Source organism: Stegodyphus dumicola, chromosome 10 (genome assembly GCF_044657685.1).
Source record: "Stegodyphus dumicola isolate Sdum_Otavi_A_Nest chromosome 10, ASM4465768v1".
In the NCBI taxonomy this organism is placed as follows: Eukaryota; Metazoa; Arthropoda; class Arachnida; order Araneae; family Eresidae; genus Stegodyphus; species Stegodyphus dumicola.
In genome coordinates, this window is record NC_140777.1 from 33,060,596 (window position 1) to 33,085,567 (window position 24,972).

The following is a 24,972-nucleotide window of genomic DNA, read 5'->3' on the forward strand; positions in this document are numbered from 1 at the left end:
TGTTTATCAATTTCACGCTGCTCTGCGGGGAGGGGGGGGGGTCGTGGCACGCAATGAACTGGAAGTTCATCTGTGAGCACTATCCTTATCTTCAGGGCAGATGTTTTTATTTTATTCGGCTTATAATTCCTTACTAAATATAGTATTTCATCTCGATGTATTCTGTCTTTGATATGATTTAAATCGAATTCCTCGTCATTATAAATATCACGAGTACACATCAAATAGTTTTCTGGTTGCAATTTTCTAATTTCGACTATGCGTAATGTATGCTTCACGCATGCGTGCATTGAAAGAAATGTTTGATAAAGTAAACAAATAAATATTAAGCTTTTTTTTTTTTTTTTTAATTTTGAAACTTTTTAGATCATACTTGCTCTTTATTTCATAAATTATTGTTTCATATTTTTAATTTTATAATTTCTGCATAAACTGATGATCTATAATCCGGAAGTCCCGACGAGTCTGGATTAAAGACTTTTGACTGCATAAAAGATTAAATAAACAATATAAACACTTGAATATTTATAAATAAAATTTAATACTAATTGTAAGCAATATGCTGATCAAAGTAAGGCATATTTTAAACATTAGAATTAAAGTGCAACAAAAGACTTAAGCAAAAATACAAAAACAAAGAAGCTGTAAATGATAGATTAGCCCAATTCGAATCTCATTAAGGCTCTTCAGGGGAACTTTTTTTTAACGATTTTCGAATCCAGCTAACTCCATATTGCGTTTCGCCGAAACAGACAATTGAAAATTGAATTGAATTTTTAACAGTTCCAACGTATGTCAGTCCATTTTTCAACAATTCTGTGGTAAGTTCTATGGAGGAAAACCAATTGTCTGCTGTTACATTCACGTTCGTATCAAAAATTGGTTTGCTCAAACGCAGAACAGCTTGACTTAGTTTGCTGAATTTTTTCCAACTCTTTTCTACGCTAATTCCATCAGGGTCTTTTCCACAATAAAAATATGCATTGTAATCATAATTATTCCGGGCATCAGTCAAACACATAACTTTTAATCCATATTTCACAGGCTTTTGGGGCATATACATTTTAAAGCGACTCTTTCCTCTGAATCCAAAAAGCATTTCATCAATGCAGACGCAAGTGCCTAATGTGTACGCTTTCTGAGAGTTATAAATGAATAAATTCATCACTTCAGAAATAAGTGCTGCCGGATCAGATTTCTTTCGTTCTTCCCTATCATCTGGGTTATCAAATCACAAACTTGAAAGTAAAAATTTAAAACGTTTCATTGACATAACTGCACGAAAAATATCGCGGCTAGTTCCATCCGTGGCAAATAAACATTCAATATCTTCATTCAAGACTGATGTGTAAATAAGTGAACCCAAAAGAGCTCTCAGTTCATCAACACAGGTGTAGTCAATTTCACCTTTAATCGGACCACATATATTTTTTATTTTTCTTTCAATTATTAGATTTGTCCATTTCACAATTATGTTTAAAAGTTCGTCAGTATAAAGTAGTTGCCATACATTTTTTGGATCTGAATTATCAATTTTTCCGTACGGTCTTAGTCCAGGAAGTCTTATGATATTGTGAGCTGGCCTTCTGACTTTTCGATTTGGTTCAACGGATAACCATTTGAAACGATTTTTTCCATAGTAGTATTTTACGGAATTAGTTGTTTCTAGATCAGAAAAATCATTGCTGTCTGCAGAAAATTCAGAGTCTGTTAAGTGGGCACTTTCACAGAAATTTTCTTCACAGTCATCTTTTTCACTAAAATCACTTCCATCTTCGTCTAGAATTTTTTTCAGTTCTTCTGCATAATGCGGATCAGAAGGATAAATGAATCTCCGCGGACCTAATGTCAGAGCCATGTGTTCACTACCGAGGTCTCACAGACTGCTCTAGAAGAATTTCAACAGATACACTTGCCAAAGCATTCCGATAAGAAGGGGTCAGAAAGAAGGTCACAAAACGTGAAGCTAGGGGAAAGAATCCATTCAATAGGACAAAGCATACAATAGGGGTGATGGGAGGAACATGTGGCGCGGTTCGTCAGACCACACGTCCCCTCTTACGGGTTAAAATTTCTTTCAATGTAAGTTGTTTAAGTTGTTTTGTTTTATGTGCTAATACTCTCTACTTTTAATTCTACTTTTTAATTCTATATAAACAGACATAATTTCTTGTTCAGTTACAAAGTTCCACTGTTCAAGTCCTGTAATTGCTATGTCGAGAATACCGACTAACTTGTCAATCGAAATTTTTTCGTTTTCACTAAATTCTCTGTCACTTTCTTCATGCCTTTATCCATTTTTTTTTCCAGCAATTCCACTTTTTGTTTCATGGACATCAAAACATATTCGATCCTTTGAGAGGTACAGCATCGGAAATTCTATTTGACATAATCGAAAGTTCAACCTTACTTTTATAAAATTTCTCTAACAGTCTGCAAAAAATAATAAGCTGGATCCAATTCGAAGATTAAGGAACAACGCAATCTGCAACATTAACTGAATTAGATAATTTTACCTCCGTTACACATTAAATGCACACAAACATATTCGCAGCCATAAAGGTCTTACGCGCACTATTAAACGCCTGTGCGCATGCGTGAATGCGACGCATGCGCAGAAAGTTTGTAGCTTTGAGGTCCGGATTATAGATCATTCCGGATTAACGACTTTTGACTGTACAATGTTTCTTTGTACCTCTTCGATAAAAGCTACAGCATGTCACTGATTTTGAACATACTTTTTTACATAACAAGCCAAATTTGAGACAAAACATACGTAAAAAACATTTTGGTACTCTTTTGTTATTGGGTTCGGATTCAGAAAAGTAGGTGTGTATGCACTTATATGCGTGTATAAATTCGGTCCTGATAACAGAATAGTACCAAAATTTTTAACCAATTCTCTATTATTTCATAAATGTTCTTTGAAAAAAAATTTAAAAACACAACTATCAAAAAAGGAACTAAAAAAATGCGGATAAAGAAAACAAAGGTTGAAAGTGCACAATCGCCCACTGCTTGGCATGTTTTTAAGAATTGCACAAACTCGGTATCCATGTACACATCGACCTATTTTCACTTTAGAAAACATCCCAGAATTGCACAAAAATGGCATTGTGTACTCTCTTGACTTTATCCATGTACACATCAACCTATTTTCACTTAAAGAGTCAAAGCAAATTGACAAAAATCCAATTCGTCTTGCTCTTGTAAAAAGCGGCAAACAAACAAGTGGGCGATTCTGCACTTTAGCCCAAATAAAATTCGCTGCATTAATGTGCTGGTAAAAGTATAGTTTAGGGTACCCCTTGGCGAAATGTGGCGATTTTTGCCGGTACATGGATACTGATTTTGTGCAATGCTTTAACTCGTTATTTTGGCTTGTGAAGCGGCAATTTTTGCACCAAAAATCGCCGCTACGCAAAGTCAAAATAACAAGACAAACAATTGCACAAACTCGGTATCCATGTACACATCGACTTACTTTCACTTAAAAAAAAAAAAAAAAACCCCGAATTGCAAAAAAAAAAAAAAAAAAAAAAAAAAAAAAGGCATTGCGCACTACTTTGACTTTATCCATGTACACGTCGACCTATTTTCACTTAAAAAAAAAATTCCTGAATTGTAAAAAAATGGCATTGCACACTCTTTTAACTTTATCCATGTGCACATCGACATATTTTCACTTTAAAAAAAATCCCAGAATTGCACAAACTTGCATTGCGCACTCCCTTTACTTTCTCCATGTACACATCGATATATTTTCACTTAAAAAGTCAAAGGAGCACCAAAGTCTACAATATAGGCAAACAAAAAATACACATACTTTTCCGTTTTGCCCAAATAAAGCCCGGCGCAAGCGATAAAGTCGCCAATAATGGTACAACTGATGCCAAACGGAATATTCTTGCTGGTAACCTTTTACGCCTCATTTTCAAAACAAGTCGCAGCTTTTTCAGATTGATTGTTTCTTTCAATACTGGCATATAATTACATAGAATTTTTATCAGATAGTTCAGTTTTACGTCTAAGGCCATTTTCGGTAATTAAGTCAATTAGGATGCAATCACAGCGCTTACCCGAAGCCGAAAATATAGAAAAGGTCAAGGGTTAAATTCATCAATTCTAATGAGAATGATTAGAGAAGTAAAGCACTGCAGTTTTACATAATTTCTGAGTAAGCTATTTATACGCATTGAAATATTACTTGCATTTAAAATTGTGTTCCAAATTAAGATTTAACTTGAAATTAATGTAGATAATTACTGAGAGCATTAGATTTCTGTAGATTAGTTTACGTGAGACGAGATCGCTTGGGGTCACGTGATACGAACCGGCGAATCAGGATGTTGAACCACGAAAGCATAGTAAATTCTTAAATTGTCTTTTTACAAATTTATTGTCTTTATTTATCGGATTTTTATAAAATTTTAAGCGATATTAAAATGTTTATGCCTTAAAAAAAAAAAAAAAAAAAAAAAAAAAAAAAAAAAAAAAAAAAAAATTCTTAGAACTAAAATTTTTTAAATATTTTTTATATGTATACTGTATGCTGTCGCCAATAAAGTCTGCTTGGCGAGATTTGCGCCGGCGAAACGGAAAAGTACCAAAATACATAATCTCAATAAAATACATTTTAAACCAAACAATAAAGTAACATAAAAAAGGAAAAACATGCGGTTGATCTTTGGATTATGGTAACTTGGCGATTTTTTGGCGACCAACTCTGCTACAGCAACCCTCTATTTTTTTTTCGCCGCCACTTTGTCTTCACGAAGTAAAGACATGTTTATTTTCTTTTTATTTACTGAACACTTTTTCCAACAATCTACTAGCCAAATTACATTTATGCTAGAAATTTTATGTAATAAAACTGCTTAATCACGACAAATATTAACTGCAAAATTGGGAAAAAGTGCACAATCGCAAACTCCTTGCGCAATTTTCAGAATAGCACATACACATAAACCATTTACACGTCGACTTATTTTTACTTAAAAAAAAAATCCCAGAATTGCACAAAAATGGCATTGCACACACTCTTAAGTATAAATCCATCTACACTGCTATTTTCTCATAAATTACAAAAATTTGCACGAAAATGCAAAAAAATTCTGTGAATCTTTAAACTTGGTAAAAAGCACATTATGAAATTACCTGATCGCGAAAAAGTATATACCCTTTCCAAGGATGAACATTTCCACATATAAAATAAATAAAATATCCAAAAACGTTTACCTCTAAATTATCTATTATATTATAAACGTCACCAACGAATTCATACTGCAAACATTACAAATGGTTACAAATACTTAGTGTCAAATATTTAAATTATTTCCATACACATTTACTTCAACTGAAACGTATACCAAATTCCTACAAACATAAAATTCACAAAATAACTATCATTTAATTAAAATATCACTAAACCATGTACACGTCACTTATTTTTACTTAAAAAAACATCCCAGAGTTGCACAAAAATGGCATTGTGCACACTCTTCACTATATCCATGTACACTGCTTTTTTATCATAAATTAGAAAAATTTCACGAAAATGCATGAAAATTTTGTGAATCTTTAAATCCGGTAAAAAGAACATACATGAAATTACCTGATCGCAAAAAGTATATACCCTTTCCAAAGATGAATATTTCCACGTATAAAATAAATAAAATATCCAAAAACTTTTACCTCTAAATTATCTATTATATTATAAACGTCACCAACGAATTCATACCGCAAACATTACAAATGTTTACAAATACTTAGTGTCAAATATTTAAATTACTTGCATGCACGTTTACTTCAACTGAAACGTATACCAAATTTGCACAAACATAAAATTCACAAAATAACTATCATTTAATTAAAATATCACTAAAGCATGTACACGTCGACTTATTTATACTTAAAAAACATCCCAGAATTGCACAAAAATGGCATTGCGCACACTCTTCACTATACCCATGTACACTGCTTTTTCTCATAAATTAGAAAAATTTCACAAAAACGCATGAAAATACTCAACGTATTCTACTCAAATGTATTCCAAAATACTACAAACACATAACTCACAAAATCCTGATCATTAAATTAAAATATAATTAAATTAAAAAACACTACTTAAAATATAAATAAGCACATACATTAAATTAATAAAAATTAGATTATAATCCTAATTACTTTAAACTAAATCATTGCTAATAACAATTTTCCAATAATACGATATTAATTTATTTACTCCTTACATTTAGAACAATGCATTAAATGATTAAAAATACTAACTTACCTAATCTTCAGAATCTTCATTACGTGGCAAGCACACTTCCACTATTTCACACAACACACAATGAAGCTTAATACAAAATAATATAGTACTACAGTTTTCCAAATTCCCTCCCTTTTCCGATTAAAGAACTACAATTCGTCAATTAATGTCACATGACATATTTCATGATCTCTCATTTCCATCACACAAAATAATGCGTAATCGGAACTGAGTACTTCTCACATTATTACCAAAGTCCTAGGTAGTAACCTTTATCGCCTCCAAAATGTCGCCAAACTACCAGTTACCATATTCCAAAGATAAGCTAAACATGCTATACATTTAAGCACTACCAAAAGCAAATATTCACTTACCTTGATTTTCGAGTTCGCTTCATACACCCAGAGCCCCGTAAAAATCAAAATATCAATCATACTCAAATGACTTTTTTCAAACCAGGTACGCTTTCTGATCGAATGTTTCACATAGTGACCATCTTTCTTCCTACAAACCCATTCAAATCCATCTAAACGGTTTTAACACACACCACAAAAACGCTTACAAAACATCAAAATTTCCCAGAATCATGCACCCGATTATGTCACAATAGGGTTTCCATAACATTCAACTACTCAGGCTACCATAAATGAAACAACAACTTGGCGATAAATCAAACAACAACTTCGCCATAATACTACCCAATGTGCTTTACTTAATGATTAGAAGTTTAATAAACAGCTATTTACAGCCAAAGCATAAATGTAAAGGAATGATAAAAATAATTGATAAAGCTAAATTTAAAGAATGTCACTAGTTATGAATATAAAAATATTTACTTTGCATTTCTAAAATGATAAAAAAATTTTTTTTGCATTTTTTGCTGAAATAAAATTTAGGATAAAAATAAAAACAGTTCTTTAACATAACATTTTCCATAAACTATAGTGGACATTTTAATATTTTTTTGCGGAAGAAAACCCATATATTTTATGTCAAAAATGTTAAATACAGACAGAGAGTATTTAAAAATATGATAACTTAATTAGCTTTTGTATATAACTGGATAAGAAGAAAAGATCATGCAAATCAAAATTGTTTACTTTAACTGGAATAAGGCAACCTGTTTTGGCAGATTCGAAATATCAGGCAGTACACAAGAGCATTTTAAATAATTATAAATATATTTCAAAATGTCTATAATATTTAATTCTGATTACGTTTGTATATATAATCAAAAAACGCATTTTCTTAAAAATTAACAGTGGCAATGCGTTCCAAATGAAGAACTAGATTAAATTCTTACAAATTCTTATCTGTATAAAATATCATAATCTCGGTTCAAAATAAACGCGCTTTTTGGGCGGGTTGTAATGATATGCATGTTACACAAATGATCAGGACAAAGCAATTCACTAACACACTGTTCATCGATACTAAAATAATAAATACTAACAGATTTACTTACATAATCAAGTAAACATTAAACGGAATGCTTCCAATGCCGTCAAATAAAATGCATTTTTCCCCCTATTCTTCAAATAATTGCCAGATAAGGCAGCCTCTGAATGAAATTCTTTGAAAGTTTCGGTGTACTTTTATATATATATATATGCCTTTGATATGAATATATATGCCTTTGATTAAATATGTATAGCAACAGATGATTTCAAAACTTTCCATTCTGTACTGTCATATCCATAAATAATATATCTATTAACGTGATAAAAGTGTTTGTTTTTGTTCCTTATCTGCATATTATCAGGGAAAATCAATTTGTTTTGATTATACCACACTTTGCTGTTTCAAAAACACATTACAAATAATTACTCACTCAGCTTTATCGAAATATGAAAACCATTTAAAATTGACACAATGAGAGTTCAAATTAAAAGATCAACGAAAATGTAATGCAAAAAGCGATTTTTATAAATTACAGAAGTGCTAACTGTAACTGTTATCTTTTTTTTTTTTTTATTTACATTTGTGATTTTGACGCGTAAAATTTTTAATCCTTTTAAATTTCAAAATATGATTAAAGCTCTGATTGCCGATTATATGTTATGATGGTTAATAAAGTTAGACAGAGGAAGAAGGGCGATGAATCTGTTAAAGACGATGATAGATTTAGCGAACAAACTGTTAATGAAACACATTCAAATGAAATTCTGGGCGACGTGTCGCGAAATGCGACTGGTCGTAATGTTGAAAACTTAATCAGTCAAATTTCAGATCTTCCAGATGTTAGTAATAGCGATTTTAAAGACAATAATAGGCGCCTACTCAATAAAAAGAAACAGGTAAATTTCTTTCTTGAATTTTTATTCTGTAATGTGAATGTTCTGTGGGTAAAAAAAGTTTTTGCACACCTAGTACATTTTTGTTTGCAATTCATAAAAAGAAGCATTAAGAAATAAAAAATTGGTATTGCCAAATCAGAATAAGTTTAATCATCCAAAACAAACAGAAAAATTACAATAATATAAATAACAATGCTTGTTTGTAACAGAATTAAAATATCTCCTATCAAAAAAGTATTTGCACACCTGCATGAATACAAAAGAAATAAAATATATAAGCAAATTTCAAATAACTAATAGGGTTTTCATCCGCAGAGAACCCGTTGGCGCCGTTTGCATTTTTACTTGCCAAGCCGAGCCGTAAACGTGATTTTTAGTGCATGTAAGTTGAAATTAGCAGGCAAAGCAATATATTAAACATATGGTAGTAAAAATTCAGAGATAATAAGCATGTAGATGTAAAACTAACTGGTTAAACGTGATATACGAAAATAAATTTGTATTAAATTCAAGTTAGCACAGAAAAGAATATATTAAACATAAGACGATATATAAAAATTTATAGCGGAAATAAAAATTCATTTAAAAAATATAAATTAGTATTAATATACTGAAATTAACCGGTTAAACGTGATAAACGAAAAAAAATTGTCTTAAATTCCAGTTAACACAAAAAACAATAACAATTTTGATGCATCAAACTATTCTGTCATCTTAGATAATCAATAATATTTTTTATTTCAATTTAATCAACTATTTACATCACACCTGCCATCCTCTGAAAGGTTATTGTTAGAAAAGCATTAACAATATATTATCTTGTTAAAATTTTAAGCCATAAAAATTGATTTACGCTCATAATTTTAGATGACAATGACTAATAATAAAAATAAAAGCATTACTTAATTATTTAAAATACACATGCACATGTTTGCGGCCTACGGAAACAAATTATTTTAGCGGATGGAAACCTCATAGTTCTTAGCGCTGTTAATAATTAAGAACACAACGTAAACAGCCGTGTTACAAATGAGCATTCACCCCTCCCACCCTATTTTCTTCCTTTCGTCCCGAACTGAGAACCGGCATCTATCTACGAAAATATTTCTATCTATTCGTTGTTAAAAAATTCAGAAAAAATAATAATAAAGAACAGAAGAATAATATAAATCTGCAAATGCGAACAACGATGGTAATAATTCAACAAAATGAACACAAGAGGAATGGTTGCAAACTTCGAACAAGCAAATAGGATAAAGCCGCTGGGTTACCAGGTTTGAACTATTATCGCCAAAGTTGGCGATGTTTACATTTACCGTGTTCTCTGTGGAAGTGCTTCCAACTAATATTTAGTATGCATGCCTTTAGCATCTTTTACTGCTTGTAATCTTGCTGGCATTGATTTAATTAAATTTTCTGTAACAGTAGGGTCAGTATTCGACCACTCTTCAATAAGGACTTGTTTGAGGGCAGATTTGCTTGAAATCTTCCTTTTTCTTCTTTTTAAATCCAAAGAATTCCACAAATTTTCCAAGGGATTTAAGTCTGGTGATTGTGGTGGAGTGGCAAGTTTTCTGGGTACATTATAAAGCAACCACATACGTGTTATACCGGCAGTGTGCTTAGGAGATCATTGTCTTGCTGAAAATAGTACAAATTACTGATACCCAATTTTATTGCACTTTGTGGCAAATTATCTCGCAACACATCTATGTAGGTTCGAGCTGTCGTATTCCCATCAATAAAACACAAATTACCAACTCCTTTGCCAACCATGCACCCCCAAATCATAACAGAACCTCCTCCATGTTTAACTGTAGGTAACACATTTTTGGTATGAAAAGCAGTACAAGGTTTTCTCCAAACTACTTTTCTGCCATCTGATTTAAAGATATTGAACTTACTCTCGTCGGAGAATATGACATTTTTCCAGAAATAAATTGGCTTATTGATATATTCCTTAATGAATTCAAGTCTCTTCAGTCTGCTTCGTTCGGTTATGAGAGGATTTTCTTTGGTTATCTCCCATAAACGTGTGCATCGTGCAGGACATTTTGAACACTTTGTGCACAGATTTGAACTTCAGATGTTGAAGCGACATCATTGGCTAAAGTAATTGCACTAACAAATGGATTTTTTTATGCTTCTCTTATGATTTTTCGCTTCATTCGCAGTGAAAGTTTCTTTGGGCATCCAGAGCGCAAGTTATTTGATGTAGATCCTCTTTCTTTATAACATTTTATAACATACCAAATAGTAGAGAAGCAAACGTTTACTTTTTTACCTATTTCTTGATAACTTAGGCCGTTTTCACGTAGAGAAAATTTTTTTTCTCGCAACGAAATTGGCAATTCAGATTTCTTAGGTGCCATTACAATTTGAATCGACAATCAACTGATAATGTTTCGACAACACCTTCTTTTACAGTCATCTTACGTATGTTATTTACTACGGGATGACTGTCAAATAATAGCATAAAAATGCAAATTTGCTAAAGCTGAGTGTGCAAATACTTTTTTTGACATAAGCTATTTTAATATTGTTGCAAAAAATATTTTTTATTAATATTATTATATTTTTTGTAATTAATTTAAATGAATAAGCTTATTCTATTTTTAAATGCCAATTTTTGTATTTCTTAATGCATTTTCTTATGAATTGTGAACAAAAATGTATGTGTGCAAATACTTTTTGTACCAACTGTATACAGTCAAAAGTCGTTAATCCAGACTCGTCGAGACTTCCGCGATTCCGGATTATCGATTTTTCCGGATTATAGATCAGTTTAAATCTGGTAAGATGGCATGCAGAAATTACAAAATTAAAAATATGAAACCGTAATTTATGAAATAAAGAACAATTATGATCTAAAGGGTATCAAAATTTACAAAAAGAAAAAGCTTAATATTTATTTGTTTACTTTATTAAACATTTCTTTCAATGTAAGTTGCTTCGTTTCATGTGATAATACTTTCTCTTTAATTTTATTAAACAGACATAATTTCTTGTTTAGTTACAAAGTTCTGCTGTTCAAATCCTATAATTGCTGTGTAGAGAATACTGACTAATTTGTCAATCGAAATGTTTTCCTTTTCAATAACCTGTGGGTCACTCTCTTCACTATCGGAAGCGAATTATAATGACGAGGAACTTGATTTAAATCATATCAAAGACGGAGTACATCGAGATGAAATACTACACTTAGTAAGGAATTATAAGACAAATAAAATAAAAACATCTGCCCTGAAGATAAGGAATAGTGCTGACAGATCAACTTCCAATCCGCAGCGTGAAATTGATAAACATATTTCGGATTTCAAAACATACTTTCGCTTTGTAGATACAAATTGCATATTAGTAAATATATATCGGAAATTCTATTTGACATAATCGAAAGTTCAAGCTTACTTTTATGAAATTGCTCTAACAGTCCGCAAAAAATAATAAGCCGGATCCAATTCGAAGATTAAGGAACAACGCAATCTACAACATTAACTGAATTAAATAATTTTTGCTTAGATTATATAGTCCGTTACACATCAAACGCGCATGCGCAAAAACATATTCGCAGCCGTAAAGGTCTTACGCGCACTCGTAAACGCCTGTGCCCATGCGTGATTGCGACGCATGCGCAGAAAGTTTGTAGCTTTTAAGGTCCAGATTATAGATCATTCCGGATTATGGGTGTCCGAATTAACGACTTTTGACTGTATATGCTGAGTAGATATCGTAAAACCATTTATCATTCATTATATATATACTGGCACCAACGGATCCTTTGCAGAAGAAAACTCATATACAGTCTAAAGTCGTTAAACCGGACTCGTCGGGACTTCGGCGATTCCGGATTATCGATTTTTCCGGATTATAGATCATCAGTTTAAATCTCGTAAGATGGCATGCAGAAATTCTAAAATTAAAAATATGAAACCGTAATTTATGAAATAAAGAATAATTATGATCTAAAGGGTATCAAAATTTACAAAAAAAAAAAAAAAAAAGCTTAATATTTATTTGTTTACTTTATTAAACATTTCTTTCAATGTAAGTTGTTTAAGTTGCTTCGTTTCATGTGATAATACTTTCTCTTTAATTCTATTAAACAGTCATAATTTCTTGTTTAGTTACAAAGTTCCGCTGTTCAAGTCCCGTTAATTGCTGTGCCGAGAACACCGACTAACTTGTCAATCGAAATTTTTTCGTTTTCACTAACCTCTCTGTCACATTCTTCATGTCTTTATCCATTTTTTTGCAGCAATTCCACTTTTTGTTTGTTGGACATCGAAACATACTTTCGTTTTGTAGATCCTTTGGAAGTTCCAGCATCGGAAATTCTATTTGACATAATCGAAAGTTCAAGTTTACTTTTATAAAATTGCTCTTACAGTCTGCAAAAAATAATAAGCGGGACCCAATTCGAAGTTTAAGGAACAACGCAATCATTAACATTAACTGAAATATATAATTAGAGAATTTTAGCTTACATCGTCCGTTATACATTAAACGCGCAGGCGAAAACGTATTCTGCACTTGCGCACATGCATATGCGCAGTAGTCAAGGTCTTACGCGCACGCGTAAAACGCCTGTGCACATGTGCCAATGCGGCGCACGCGCAGAAAGTTTTCAGCTTTGAGGTCCGGATTATGGGTGTCCGAATTAACAACTTTTGACTGTACTGATTAATATATATATATATATATATATATGCTGATACTATTTAAATACTGCTTATTTTCGCCTATTGATCTTACATCATACTGCTTATCAGAAATTTAATTCATAAATATTTGAGGGTTTTCATCCGCAGAGAACCCGTTGATGCTTCGGGAAAGAACCCGTTGGCGACGTTGCATTTTTACTTGCGAAGCTCGCGGTTCTTCGACGATGAGCCGAGCCGTAAATGTGATATTTTGTAAATGTAATTTTTAGTGCATGTAAATACACTATATTAAGCATAAGCAATATATAAGCATTTATAATGGGAATAAAAAATATAAATTAGTATTAATGTACTGAAATTACCCGGTTAAATGTGATAACAGAAAAAAATTTGTCTTAAATTCCAGTTAACACAGAAAACAATATATTCCTTACACCAGCAGTGGTTTGCTAATTTTGATGACGATGGTGATGCATTAAACTATTCTGTCAACTTAAATAATCAATCATATTTTTTATTTGAATTTAATCATCTATTTATGTAACACCTGCTATCCTCTGAAAGGTTATTGTTAGAAAAGCATTAACAATATATTATCTTATTAAAATTTTACACCATAAAATTGATTTATTCTCATAATTTTAGATGACAATAACCAATAATAAAAATAAAAGCATTACTTAATTATTTAAAATGCACATGCATATTTTTGTGGCCTACGAAAACAAATTATTTTAGGGGTTGGAAACCTCATAGTTCTGCATGCTTACAGCTGTTAATAATTAAGAACACAACGTAAACAGCCGTGTTACAAATGAGCATTCACCCCTCCCACCGTATTTTCTTCCTTTCGTCCCGAACTGAGAACCGGCATCTATCTACGAAAATATTTCTATCTATTCGTTGTTAAAAAATTCTGAAAAAATAATAATAAATAAGAGAAGAATAATATAAATCTGCAAATGCTAACAACGACAGTGATAATTCAACCAAGGCCAACTTATACTCAAGGCCTGCCAGACTGAACGAAATTTCGGTTCCCAGTTTTCAGTGGCTTTCGCGAAATTCATCACTAGGTGGCGCTCGCATTCTGCTACAATTTTGCTATACACCCACTATTTTTAACGTGGCTCGTTATTAACAAAAAGTGTATTTTATGTCTAGCTGCTGTATATTTAAGGGCTATACTTAATAAGCTTGTTTTCTTTTTCTTTTTTTTTTTTTTTGCCTAACTTTATATACATATAGGTTTAAAATTGTGTATATACCTTATTGAACTCAGTTCTGAAATTCTTCATTCTGCTTATTTAATTCTGAAATCTTTGTGCATCTAATGCTGATACTTTCAAAACTTTGTGTCGAACTTTCTTCTGATTAATCTGGAATTGGAATGCTACTCATGGATTTATGTCATGTAGGTAATGTATCAAGATGGCACTCATGTGTATGTGTGCTTAATAGTGATAATATTGTTTTGTGAAATTCAGTAATTTTATTTCATCTATACATTATTCTTGATAATGAACTATATCAGTATCTCACGCTGCCAGCTATAAAATTTTGTACACATGTCATTCTGATAAATGTTGTATGTGTGTAAAAATGTCTACCTGCTGTATATTTAAGTGATGCATTTAATAAGCTTGTTTTATTGCCTAACTTTAAATGCATATACAGTCAAAAGTCGTTAATTCGGACACCCATAATCCGGACCTCAAGGCTACAAACTTTCTGCGCATGCGTCGCGTTCACGCATGCGCATAGGCGTTTACGAGTGCGCATAAGACCTTTACAGCTGTGAATATGTGTGTGGGTATGCGCGTTTGATGTGTCACGGACGGTATAAGCTAAGCTAAAATTATCTAATTCAGTTAATGTTCCAGATTGCGTTGTTCCTTAATCTTTGAATTGGATCCGGCTTATTATTTTTTGCAGACTGTTCGAGCAATTTTATAAAAGTGAGCTCGAACTTTCAATTATGTCAAATAGAATTTCCGATATATATTTACTAATATGTAAAGGATCTACAAAGCGAAAGTATGTTTCGAAATCCGAAATCTGTTTATCAATTTCACGCCGCGGCGCGCAATGAATTGGAAGTTGATCTGTCAGCACTATCCTTATCTTCAGGGCAGATGTTTTTATTTTATTTGGCTTATAATTCCTTACTAAATGTAGTATTTCATCTCGATGTACTCCGTCTTTGATATGATTTAAATCAAGTTCCTCGTCATCATAATTCGCTTCCGATAGTGAAGAAAGTGACCCAGAGGTTATTGAAAACGAAAAAATTTCGATTGACAAATTAATTAGTTGGTATTCTCAACACAGCAATTATAGGACTTCAACAGCGGAACTTTGTAACTAAAAAAGAAATTATGTCTGTTTAATAGAATTAAAGAGAAAGTATTATTACATGAAACAAAGCAATTTAAATAACTTACATTGAAAGAAATGTTTAATAAAGTAAACAAATAAATATTAAGCTTTTTCTTTTTGTAAATTTTGATATCCTTTAGATCATAATTGTTATTTATTTCATAAATTACGGTTTCATATTTTTAATTTTGTAATTTCTGCATGCCATCTTACCAGATTTAAACTGATGATCTATAATCCGGAATCGTGGAAGTAAACGTTACCATCACACATGCCCACAATGCTAAGAAGAATATACCTCATTCTTCTTAGCATTGTGGGCATGTGTGATGGATATATTATTTATATTCAGCCATTGCAAGTTTTCAAATTTTATCCTTGATATATAGAACTGAACGTTTTCTTAAGTATATATTGTGATTATGAGAGTTATCATTTTTTGTGTGCTGTTAAAATATATTTTATGATGTCTGTGTCTCTTTTATTTATAACAATGATTTGATCAATAGCTTTATCAAAAATTTCATTATTTTCATTTGAAAAATTGAAGTTTCTCTAACACTGAAAATGTAAATTGCTGCAATGCACTTAATTCATTTACCAGTTTCTTAATGCTTACATCAATGAAATTTAGAATACAAATGAAAGTGAAGCGAAACACACCTGTGTAATATTAAAATTAATCAAAAAAGCAACTTTGGGTGTGAGTTTCATTCAAAATCTATGCCACAGTAAGACTTTTTTTGGCTGATCTTTGGAATATGGTAACAGGTAGTTTGGCAACATTTTGGAGGCGATAAAGGTTACTACCTAGGACTTTGGGAATAATGTGAGAAGTACTCTTTTCCGATTACGCATTATTTTGTGTGAGGGAAATGAGAGATCATGAGATATGTCATGTGACATTAATGGACGAATCACTGTTCTTTAATCAGAAAAGGGTGTAAATTTGTAAAAATATCTGCTGTACAGCATACAGCATTAGTTTCATTCTATGTTCTGTGAAACAGTGTTGTTTAATATTTGGATTCCATGTCCCTATATAAAGTAAATCGGATATTTTTATTCCGTTTATGTGTAATTGAAAAAAATTGCTTAATTGCGGATAAGTATGAATGTCCAACATGTGGGTATGAAATGAGATTGTCTGAAAGGAAGAATATTACAGATAGTTTGAATGGCGGTGCAAGAAATCTGGTGAAAATGGACATTTTGTGATCCGCCATGCACTCAAGATTCTGTAGAAGATTAGGTAAAGTTAGTATTTTTAATTATTTGAGGATATTATTTTTATGCTTTGTTCTAAATGTAAGGAGTAAATAAATTAATTTGGTATTATTGGAAAATTGTTATTAGCAATGATTTAGTTTAAAGTAATTAGGATCGTAAGCTAATTTTTATTAATTTAATGTATGTGCTTATTTATATTTTAAGTAGTGTTTTTTAATTTAATTATATTTTAATTTAATGATCGTGATTTTGAGAGTTATATGTTTGTAGTATTTTGGAATACGTTTGAGTAGAAGTAAATGTACGTGGAAAGAATTTAAGTATTTGGAACCATTTTTAATGTTTGCGTTAGAAATTGGTAGGTGAGGTTTATAATAGATAATTTAGAGGGAAAAGTTTTTGGATATTTTATTTATTTTATACGTGCAAATGTTCATCCTTGGAAAGGGTATATACTTTTTCGCGATCAGGTAATTTCATATATGTCCTTTTTACCAAATTTAAAGATTCACAAAATTTTCATGCATTTTCGTGAAATTTTTCTAATTTATGAGAAAAAAGCAGTGTACATGGATACAGTGAAGAGTGTGTGCAATTCTGGGATGTTTTTTTAAGTAAAAATAAGTCGACATGTACATGGTTTAATTATATTTTAATTAAATGATAGTTATTTTGTGAATTATATGTTTGTAGCAATTTGGTAAACGTGTCAGTGGAAGTAAACGTGCATGAAAATAATTTAAATATTTGAGACTAAGTATTTGTAACCATTTTTAATGTTTTTTTATAGATTCGTTGGTGACGTTTATAATAGATAATTTAGAGGTAAAAGTTTTTGGATATTTTATTTATTTTATACGTGCAAATGTTCATCTTTGGAAAGGGTATATACTTTTTCGCGATCAAGTAATTTCATATGTCCTTTTTACCGAATTTAAAGATTCACAAAGTTTTCATGCATTTTCGTTAAATTTTTCTAATTTATGAGAAAAAAGCAGTGTACATGGATATAGTGGAGAGTGTGCGCAATGCCATTTTTGTGCAATTCTGGGATGTTTTTTTTAAGTAAAAATAAGTCAATGTGTACATGGTTTAATAATATTTTAATTAAATGATAGTTATTTTGTGAATTATATGTTTGTAGCAATTTGGTATACGTTTGAGTGGAAGTAAACGTGCATGGAAATAATTTAAATATTTGACACTAAGTATTTGTAACCATTTTTAATGTTTTGTTATGAATTCGTTGGTGACGTTTATAATAGATAATTTAGAGGTAAAAGTTTTTGGATATTTTATTTATATTATACGTAGAAATGTTCATCCTTGGATAGGGTATATAATTTTTCACGATCAGGTAATTTCATATATGTGCTTTTTACCGAGTTTAAAGATTCACAATATTTTCCTGCATTTTCGTGCAAATTTTTGTAATTTATGAGAAAATAGCAGTTTAGATGGATAAAGTCAAGAGTGTGTGCAATGCCATTTTTGTGCAATTCTGGGATTTTTTTTAAGTAAAAATAAGTCGACGTGTACATGGTTACTGTGTATGTGTGATTTTGAAAAAGGCGGCAAGGAGTTTGCGATTCTGCACTTTTTCCCAATTTTGCAGTTAATATTTGTCATGATTAAGCTGTTTTGTTCCATAAAATTTCTAGCATAAGTGTAATTCGGCTAGTAGATTGTTGGAAAAAGTGTTGAGTAAATAAAAAAAAAAAGAAACATGTCTTTACTTCGTGAAGACAAAATGGCGGCGAAAAAAAAAAAAAAAAACAGAGGTTTGCTGTAGCAGAGTTGGTCGCAAAATTTTCGCAATTCAGAATAGCACATGTCTAGATGAAAGCAGGAATTAAAATCGAGATCAAATAGCTGGTGTTTATGTGTGAAAAAAAAAGTGAGATAGCTTAAAATTCCATGCTTTTCTTCTAATTAAAATATTTTTACTAATAAGAAATCAACAATTTCTGACTACTATGGATTAATCATTTTTAAACTTTGCATATAACAAGACAGAATTCATTTTTGGTACTTTTCCGATTTTTGTAAACATCGCAAAGTGTAGCGCCATCTTGCGGTCAGTAGAAATATCACGCAGGCAACCGAAAACACAAAAGAATATTTTCACACTGCCAGGCCTTGCGTATAAGTTGGCCTTGATTCAACAAAGTGAACGCAAGAGGAATGGTTGCAAACTTCGAACAAGCGAATAGGATAAATCCACTGGGTTACCAGTTTTGAACTATTATCGCCAAAGTTGGCGATGTGTACATTTACCCGGTTCTCTACGGAAGTGCTTCCATATTTGATTCAAGACGTGTTATGGAATTGTACTACATTTTTTTTATGTGTATAAATATTTAGTCGTCATGTCTAAAGTTATAATCCACTTTCATTAAATAATCATTGTTAGAAGTTACATAAAAGAAAAATGCCATATATTTATATTTTGGTCATTTACCTAATTAGTATACAAATGATATAGCTCTTTTAGTTTTATTGTATAGTGGGTAAAAGTATAGTTTAGGGTACCCATTGGCGAAACTTGGCGATTTTTGGTGGTACATGGATACCGATTTTGTACAATTCTTTGACTCGTTATTTTGGCTTGCGAAGTGGCTATTTTTGCGCCAAAAATCGCCGCTACGCAAAGTCAAAATAACAAGACAAACAATTGCACAAACTCGGTATCCATGTACACATCGACTTTGATGCTAAAGCAAAGTTTAAAGTTTAAAGAAATTAAACATTTAGCAGTAGTAGCAATGAAAGCTCCCTGAGATATGTTGTGCAGACATTGAAGACAATAAAAGATTTTGAACTTAACCAATTTATTAACAATATAATAAAGAATAAAAACACAAAAATAAATGTCAACAATATTAGAGTATTAGGAAAAATATAATATAATCATCATTCATCAAATATTTTTACCTGTACTCCAAAACACCTGCATTCTATACAAACAAGAAATGTCCTAAACAGTGACTATGCGGCCTAAAAATAAAGCTGGCTACTCATTCAATAAGTCCATAATCAATGGTCAAGAAAAACACCTGAAAATTTAAATGAAGTTCTTGAAAGCACTTAAAACAGGCCTAACCCCATTTGCACAAGGAGTCGCCGCTCACGTATTTTAATTCCGCCTTCATTGAAGAAACATGGATGCCGCCCAAGGCAGTCACTCATATGGTAGCCTCTGGAACCGAAGAACTTTAATCTGGAACCAGCATCTCACAAACCGGAATCAAGGCATTTTATTCACCAGACTGCATGCATCCTTTTGAAGGGGCTGGAAACTGCTCACTCAAATGCCGGGAAAGCAGGAACTAGAAGGGTTGAGCCAGAGCGACGCGAGATACTTATAGCAGAAGTAGGAATGACGTCATCTCACGGTAACCAATCAGCTATCGGCACGAATCGCCTTTTCAGATGACGTAACATCATGTTTCGTTTTTGCATCTCAATTAGGTTGAAACAGTCCGTTCTCAATGCAAACAGTGGCAGCAAGAAAAGAAGTAGAAGTAACTACTATATTACATTAAAATAAGGTCTAAACTAAATAAACATTTCAAGGAGGAAAGATGATGCAGTAAAAGGTTTAAAAATAAGCTATATTTTCCAACAGACTTACTTTCACTTAAAAAAAAAAACCCCGAATTGCAAAAAAAAAAAAAAAAAAAAAAAAAAAAAAAAATGGCATTGCGCACTCCTTTGACTTTATCCATGTACACGTCGACCTATTTTCACTTTAAAAAAAATTCCCGAATTGCAAAAAAGGGCTTTGTGCACTCTTTTAACTTTATCCATGTACACGTCGACATATTTTCACCTTAAAAAAAATCCCAGAATTGCACAAACTTGCATTGCGCACTCCCTTTACTTTCTCCATGTACACATCGATATATTTTCACTTTAAAAGTCAAAGGAGCACCAAATTCTACAATATAGGCACACAAAAACTACATAATCTCAATAAAATACATTTTAAACCAAACAATAAAATAACATAAGAAAGGAAAAACATGTTATACATTTAAGCACTACCAAAAGCAAATTCACTTACTATGATTTTCGAATTCGCTTCGTACACTCAGAGCCATGTAAAAATTAAATATCAATCATACTCAAATGACTTTTTTCAAACCAGGTACTCTTTCTGATCGAACACTTCACATAGTGACCATCTGAACCTTTCTTCCTACAAACCCATTTAAATCCATCTAAACGGTTTTTACATTCGACTAGAAGCATATCTTTCCTACATACAGGACACTTATAATGGCTACTAAGTAAACCTTCATTTACACACCAGTCAATTAAAGCTCTTTTCTCCTTTCGCTCCAAGTCGTACAAAAACTTCAAATTAATCTTACTACATTCGGCCATTCTACTGTCTAAAGAATCAAACCAACACACACCACAAAAACGCTTACAAAACATCCCATGATTCAAAAATTCCCAGAATCATGCACACAATTACCTCACAATAGGGTTTCCATAACATTCAACTACTCAGGCTACCATAAATGAAACAACAACTTGGCGATAAATCAAACAACAACTTCGCCATAATACAAGGGGTACCTCAAAGTCTACTCTACCCGTATAGTGTAGTGTTGTCCAGCCGGTTTTGCTTAAGGGCTACTGTTAAATTTCTGTGGTGCCCCCTTCAGTTTCATGTTTGTAAAATAAAAATTTCCCCAAAATGTATGATTTTATTTGATTTTTTTGTATTTCCATATAATAAGAAAAATTAATAGAAACTGAGAAAACATTCTAATATAAGGCAAATGTAGTGTAGGTTCAAACTAATTTGGCTAATCTTTGGAATATAGTAACAGGTAGTTTGGCGACATTTTGGTAATTCGATAAAGGTTACTAGCTAGGACTTTAGCAGTGTACATGGATAAAGTCAAGAGTGTGCGCAATGCAATTTTTGTGCAATTCTGGGTTTTTTTTTTTAAGTGAAAATAGTTCGACGTGTACATGGATACCGTGTGTGTGCAATTCTTAAAAACGCGGGAAGCAGTGGGCGATTATGCACTTTCTCTCAATTTCGCACCTAATCTTGGTCATGATCAAGCACTTTTGTTCCATGAAAGTTCTAGCATAAGCGTAATTCGGCTAGCAGATTGTTGGAAAAAAAATGTTGAGTAAAAAAAAAAAAAAAAAAAAAGCCTTTACTTCGTGAAAACAAAATGACATCCCCCAAAAAAAAAAAAAAAAAAAAAAAACTAGCAGGTTGCTGTAGCAGGGTTGGTTGCTAAATTTTCGCCAAAAAATTGCCAAGTTACCTTAATCCAAAGATTAACCACTAATATTATTTCAAATTAAAAAAATAAGTGCTACTTTGGTAGATGGTTGAAAAAGGAAGAAAAGCACATTACTAATCCATTTAATTACATCAGGATCCATTTTGTAGCACAAGGCATCCATTTTGTATTGTATCCGCCAGGATGTGCATTTTATTGGCATAGATATGTCCACGTTTTTTAGTCTCGTCTGGCACTTGAAGTTTCTGGTTTTTATGTTAATATGGGGGAGGGGTTGGCCTTTCTGGCTTTGGTACAAATCCTTCGTTTCCCATTCATATTTATTTTATTTATATTTCATCCCAAATATTTATAAAATATTTTTAATTTAAATAAAACTTTTACATGATTTCTATTTATAATTATAGCAGAATATATTTAAACCACACAAAATAATTTATGAAATCATAGTACTATTATAGGAAGCAAGCATGTCGAGGTCAGGGAAAAATCTCTGGAAATGAATCACATTTTTACTGGGCATGTGCATATATTAGTAATAAAATAACTCTGTGGTTTCAGATCGCTTTATCTAAATCTGGGTAATAATAAACACCCCTAAATGAAAGCAGCAAACACCATTGTGAAGAGCAGTGATTTTAAAGTACAACCACTGAGCCCCTAGAGAATATGTTTTAGTGATATAATGTTCTAGCGGATCAGTGGTTAATGTCCTGAAACCGCAAAGCAGATGCCATAAATATACACAGGCTGTTTATATATGTAATTTTATTATTTCTATATTTTTGTTGTTTGTGATAGAAGTCATGATGTGCAATGGCTACATTTGGCATATCAGTATGTTGCGCATTTGTTTGGGCAGACATGCACATGACATTCTGATACGTCATCAGATCATTTGTTGCATTTGTTTGGGCAAAGACATGCGTGACATTATGATACATTATCTTATACATCAACACCAAATTAGGGAGGATACTACATGGCAGTGCAAAGAATGCAAAGTACCACTGCGTTTACCAACCTGTTTTGCAAAATATCACATGCTTCAAAATTATTGATAATTTGCTATTTATTATATCTAGAGTTTATTTGTTTAAAAGTGTTTTGTAATACTAACTGTCTAAAGTTATTTTAATATTATGTGGAAGTATATATAATGAATACAGTACAAAGTTCGTAATCTGGACTCATTGGGACTTTGGCGATTCCGGATTATAGATTATCAATTTAAATCTGGTAAGATGATATGCAGAAATTATACAATTAAAAATATGAAACCGTAATTTATAAAATTAAGAGCAATTATGACCTAAAGGGTATCAAATTTTACAAAAAAAAGCTTAATATTTATTTGTTTACTTTATTAAACATTTCTTTCAATGCGCGCATAAGCAAATAAAAAGCATACATTATGCGCATGTGCAATGCATGTAATGTAAGCGCGCGCATTCTTTACATGCATGTGTAAAGCATACCAAAAAAAAGTTTGTGGCTTTGAGGTCCGGATTATAGATCATTCCAGATAATGGACGTCCGGATTACGGACTTTGTACTGTAATATGAAATAAATTAATTCTTGCATAAAATCTACTATTCTTACTTGCCCACAAAATGAAATATGCTCGAAGTGCAAAAAAATTTTAAAGTGTACCCAAAGGGAAGTTATCAGGGAAACTATTAATAATAACTATTTCTGGCTATAATTGTTATAAGTGAAGTTATTTTGTCTCATTGAAAACAAATTTTAAAAGGCAGATATGGTGCACTAAGACCTAAAAAATGTATGGTTTTGGAGTTATTTTGTGTTATTTAGAAGTAAAAGATAAATAATCAATCAGTTTTTAATTAAAAGCATTTCGGAAAGAAAAGGGGAAAAAAATTTCGAAAATTGGTGGTTTCAGGATGTCAAGCCATTAAGTTTTGCAGTGCTATGGGTTAAAAATGAGAAGTCACTAAGCCACTTCATGTCATCCAGTTTTTGATCATAATTGTCTTTGGATATGAGAAAAAGGTACTTTTCCATTTTGCCGGCACAAAAGATAAAGTCACCAATAATAATAGTACAACTGATGCCAAACGGAATATCTTCTCTGGTAACCTTTTACGCCTCATTTTCAAAACAAGTCGCATCCATTTCTTACCAGATTGATTGTTTCTTTCTATACTGGTATGCAATTACATAGAATATTTAGAAAGATAATTAAATTTTATGCTCTAAGACCATTCACAGTTAATTAAAGTCAATTAGGATGCAATCACTCCACTCATTCGAAGGCGAAAATATAGAAAGTGCAAAATCAAGGATTAAATTCATCAATTCTAATGAGAATGCAGTAGCGAAGTAAAGCACTGCGGTTTTACATAGTTTCTGAGTAAGCTATTCGTACGAATTGAAATAATTCTTGCATTTAAACTTGTATTCCAAATTAAGATTTAACTTGAAATTAATGTAGATAATTAATTAAGAGAATTATATTTTTATAGTGTAGTTGACGTGAAATGAGATCACTTGGGGTCACGTGATACAAACCGGCAATCAGGATGTTGAACCATGATAGCATAGTAAATTCTTAAATTAATATCTTTTTACAAACTTATTGGCTTTTTACAAAATTTTAAACTATATTAAAGTGTTTATACCTTCAAAATAAAAAATTCTTAGAACTAACATTTGTTAACATTTTTTATGTGTATACTGTATGTTGTCGCCAACAAAGTCTGCTTGGCGAGATTTGCGCAGGTGAAACGGAAAAGAACTGAGAAAAGTTTTAATCTATGACAGCATTCTAACAAATCTCTGTAAAACTTTACCTTTGCTCAGCCATCTTACTTCTTTATGGTAAATTATATAACCA

General features: G+C 31.8%; 2 protein-coding genes across 6 annotated transcripts in view; one reads left to right on the plus strand and one right to left on the minus strand.

The window, feature by feature from the left end:
* Positions 1 to 8,043, minus strand: part of LOC118190930 (XK-related protein 6-like) — a 60,272-nt gene extending 52,229 nt beyond the window's left edge. For 2 of the 4 annotated variants that reach the window (XM_085824852.1, XM_085824851.1), the window contains exon 1: positions 7,737 to 8,043. The gene's annotated coding sequence lies outside the window, so the exon portion shown is untranslated. The remainder of the gene's footprint in view (positions 1 to 7,736) is intronic. The other 2 variants (XM_085824854.1, XM_085824853.1) reach the window with 2 other exon arrangements.
* Positions 8,044 to 8,236: 193 nt separating this feature from the next.
* The window catches only part of rt (Protein O-mannosyltransferase rt), a 118,227-nt gene continuing 101,491 nt past the window's right edge, over positions 8,237 to 24,972 (plus strand). For both annotated transcript variants that reach the window (XM_085824856.1, XM_085824855.1), the window contains exon 1: positions 8,237 to 8,568. In XM_085824856.1, coding sequence (XP_085680982.1) covers positions 8,332 to 8,568 — 237 coding nt within the window. In that variant the 5' untranslated portion in view covers positions 8,237 to 8,331. The remainder of the gene's footprint in view (positions 8,569 to 24,972) is intronic.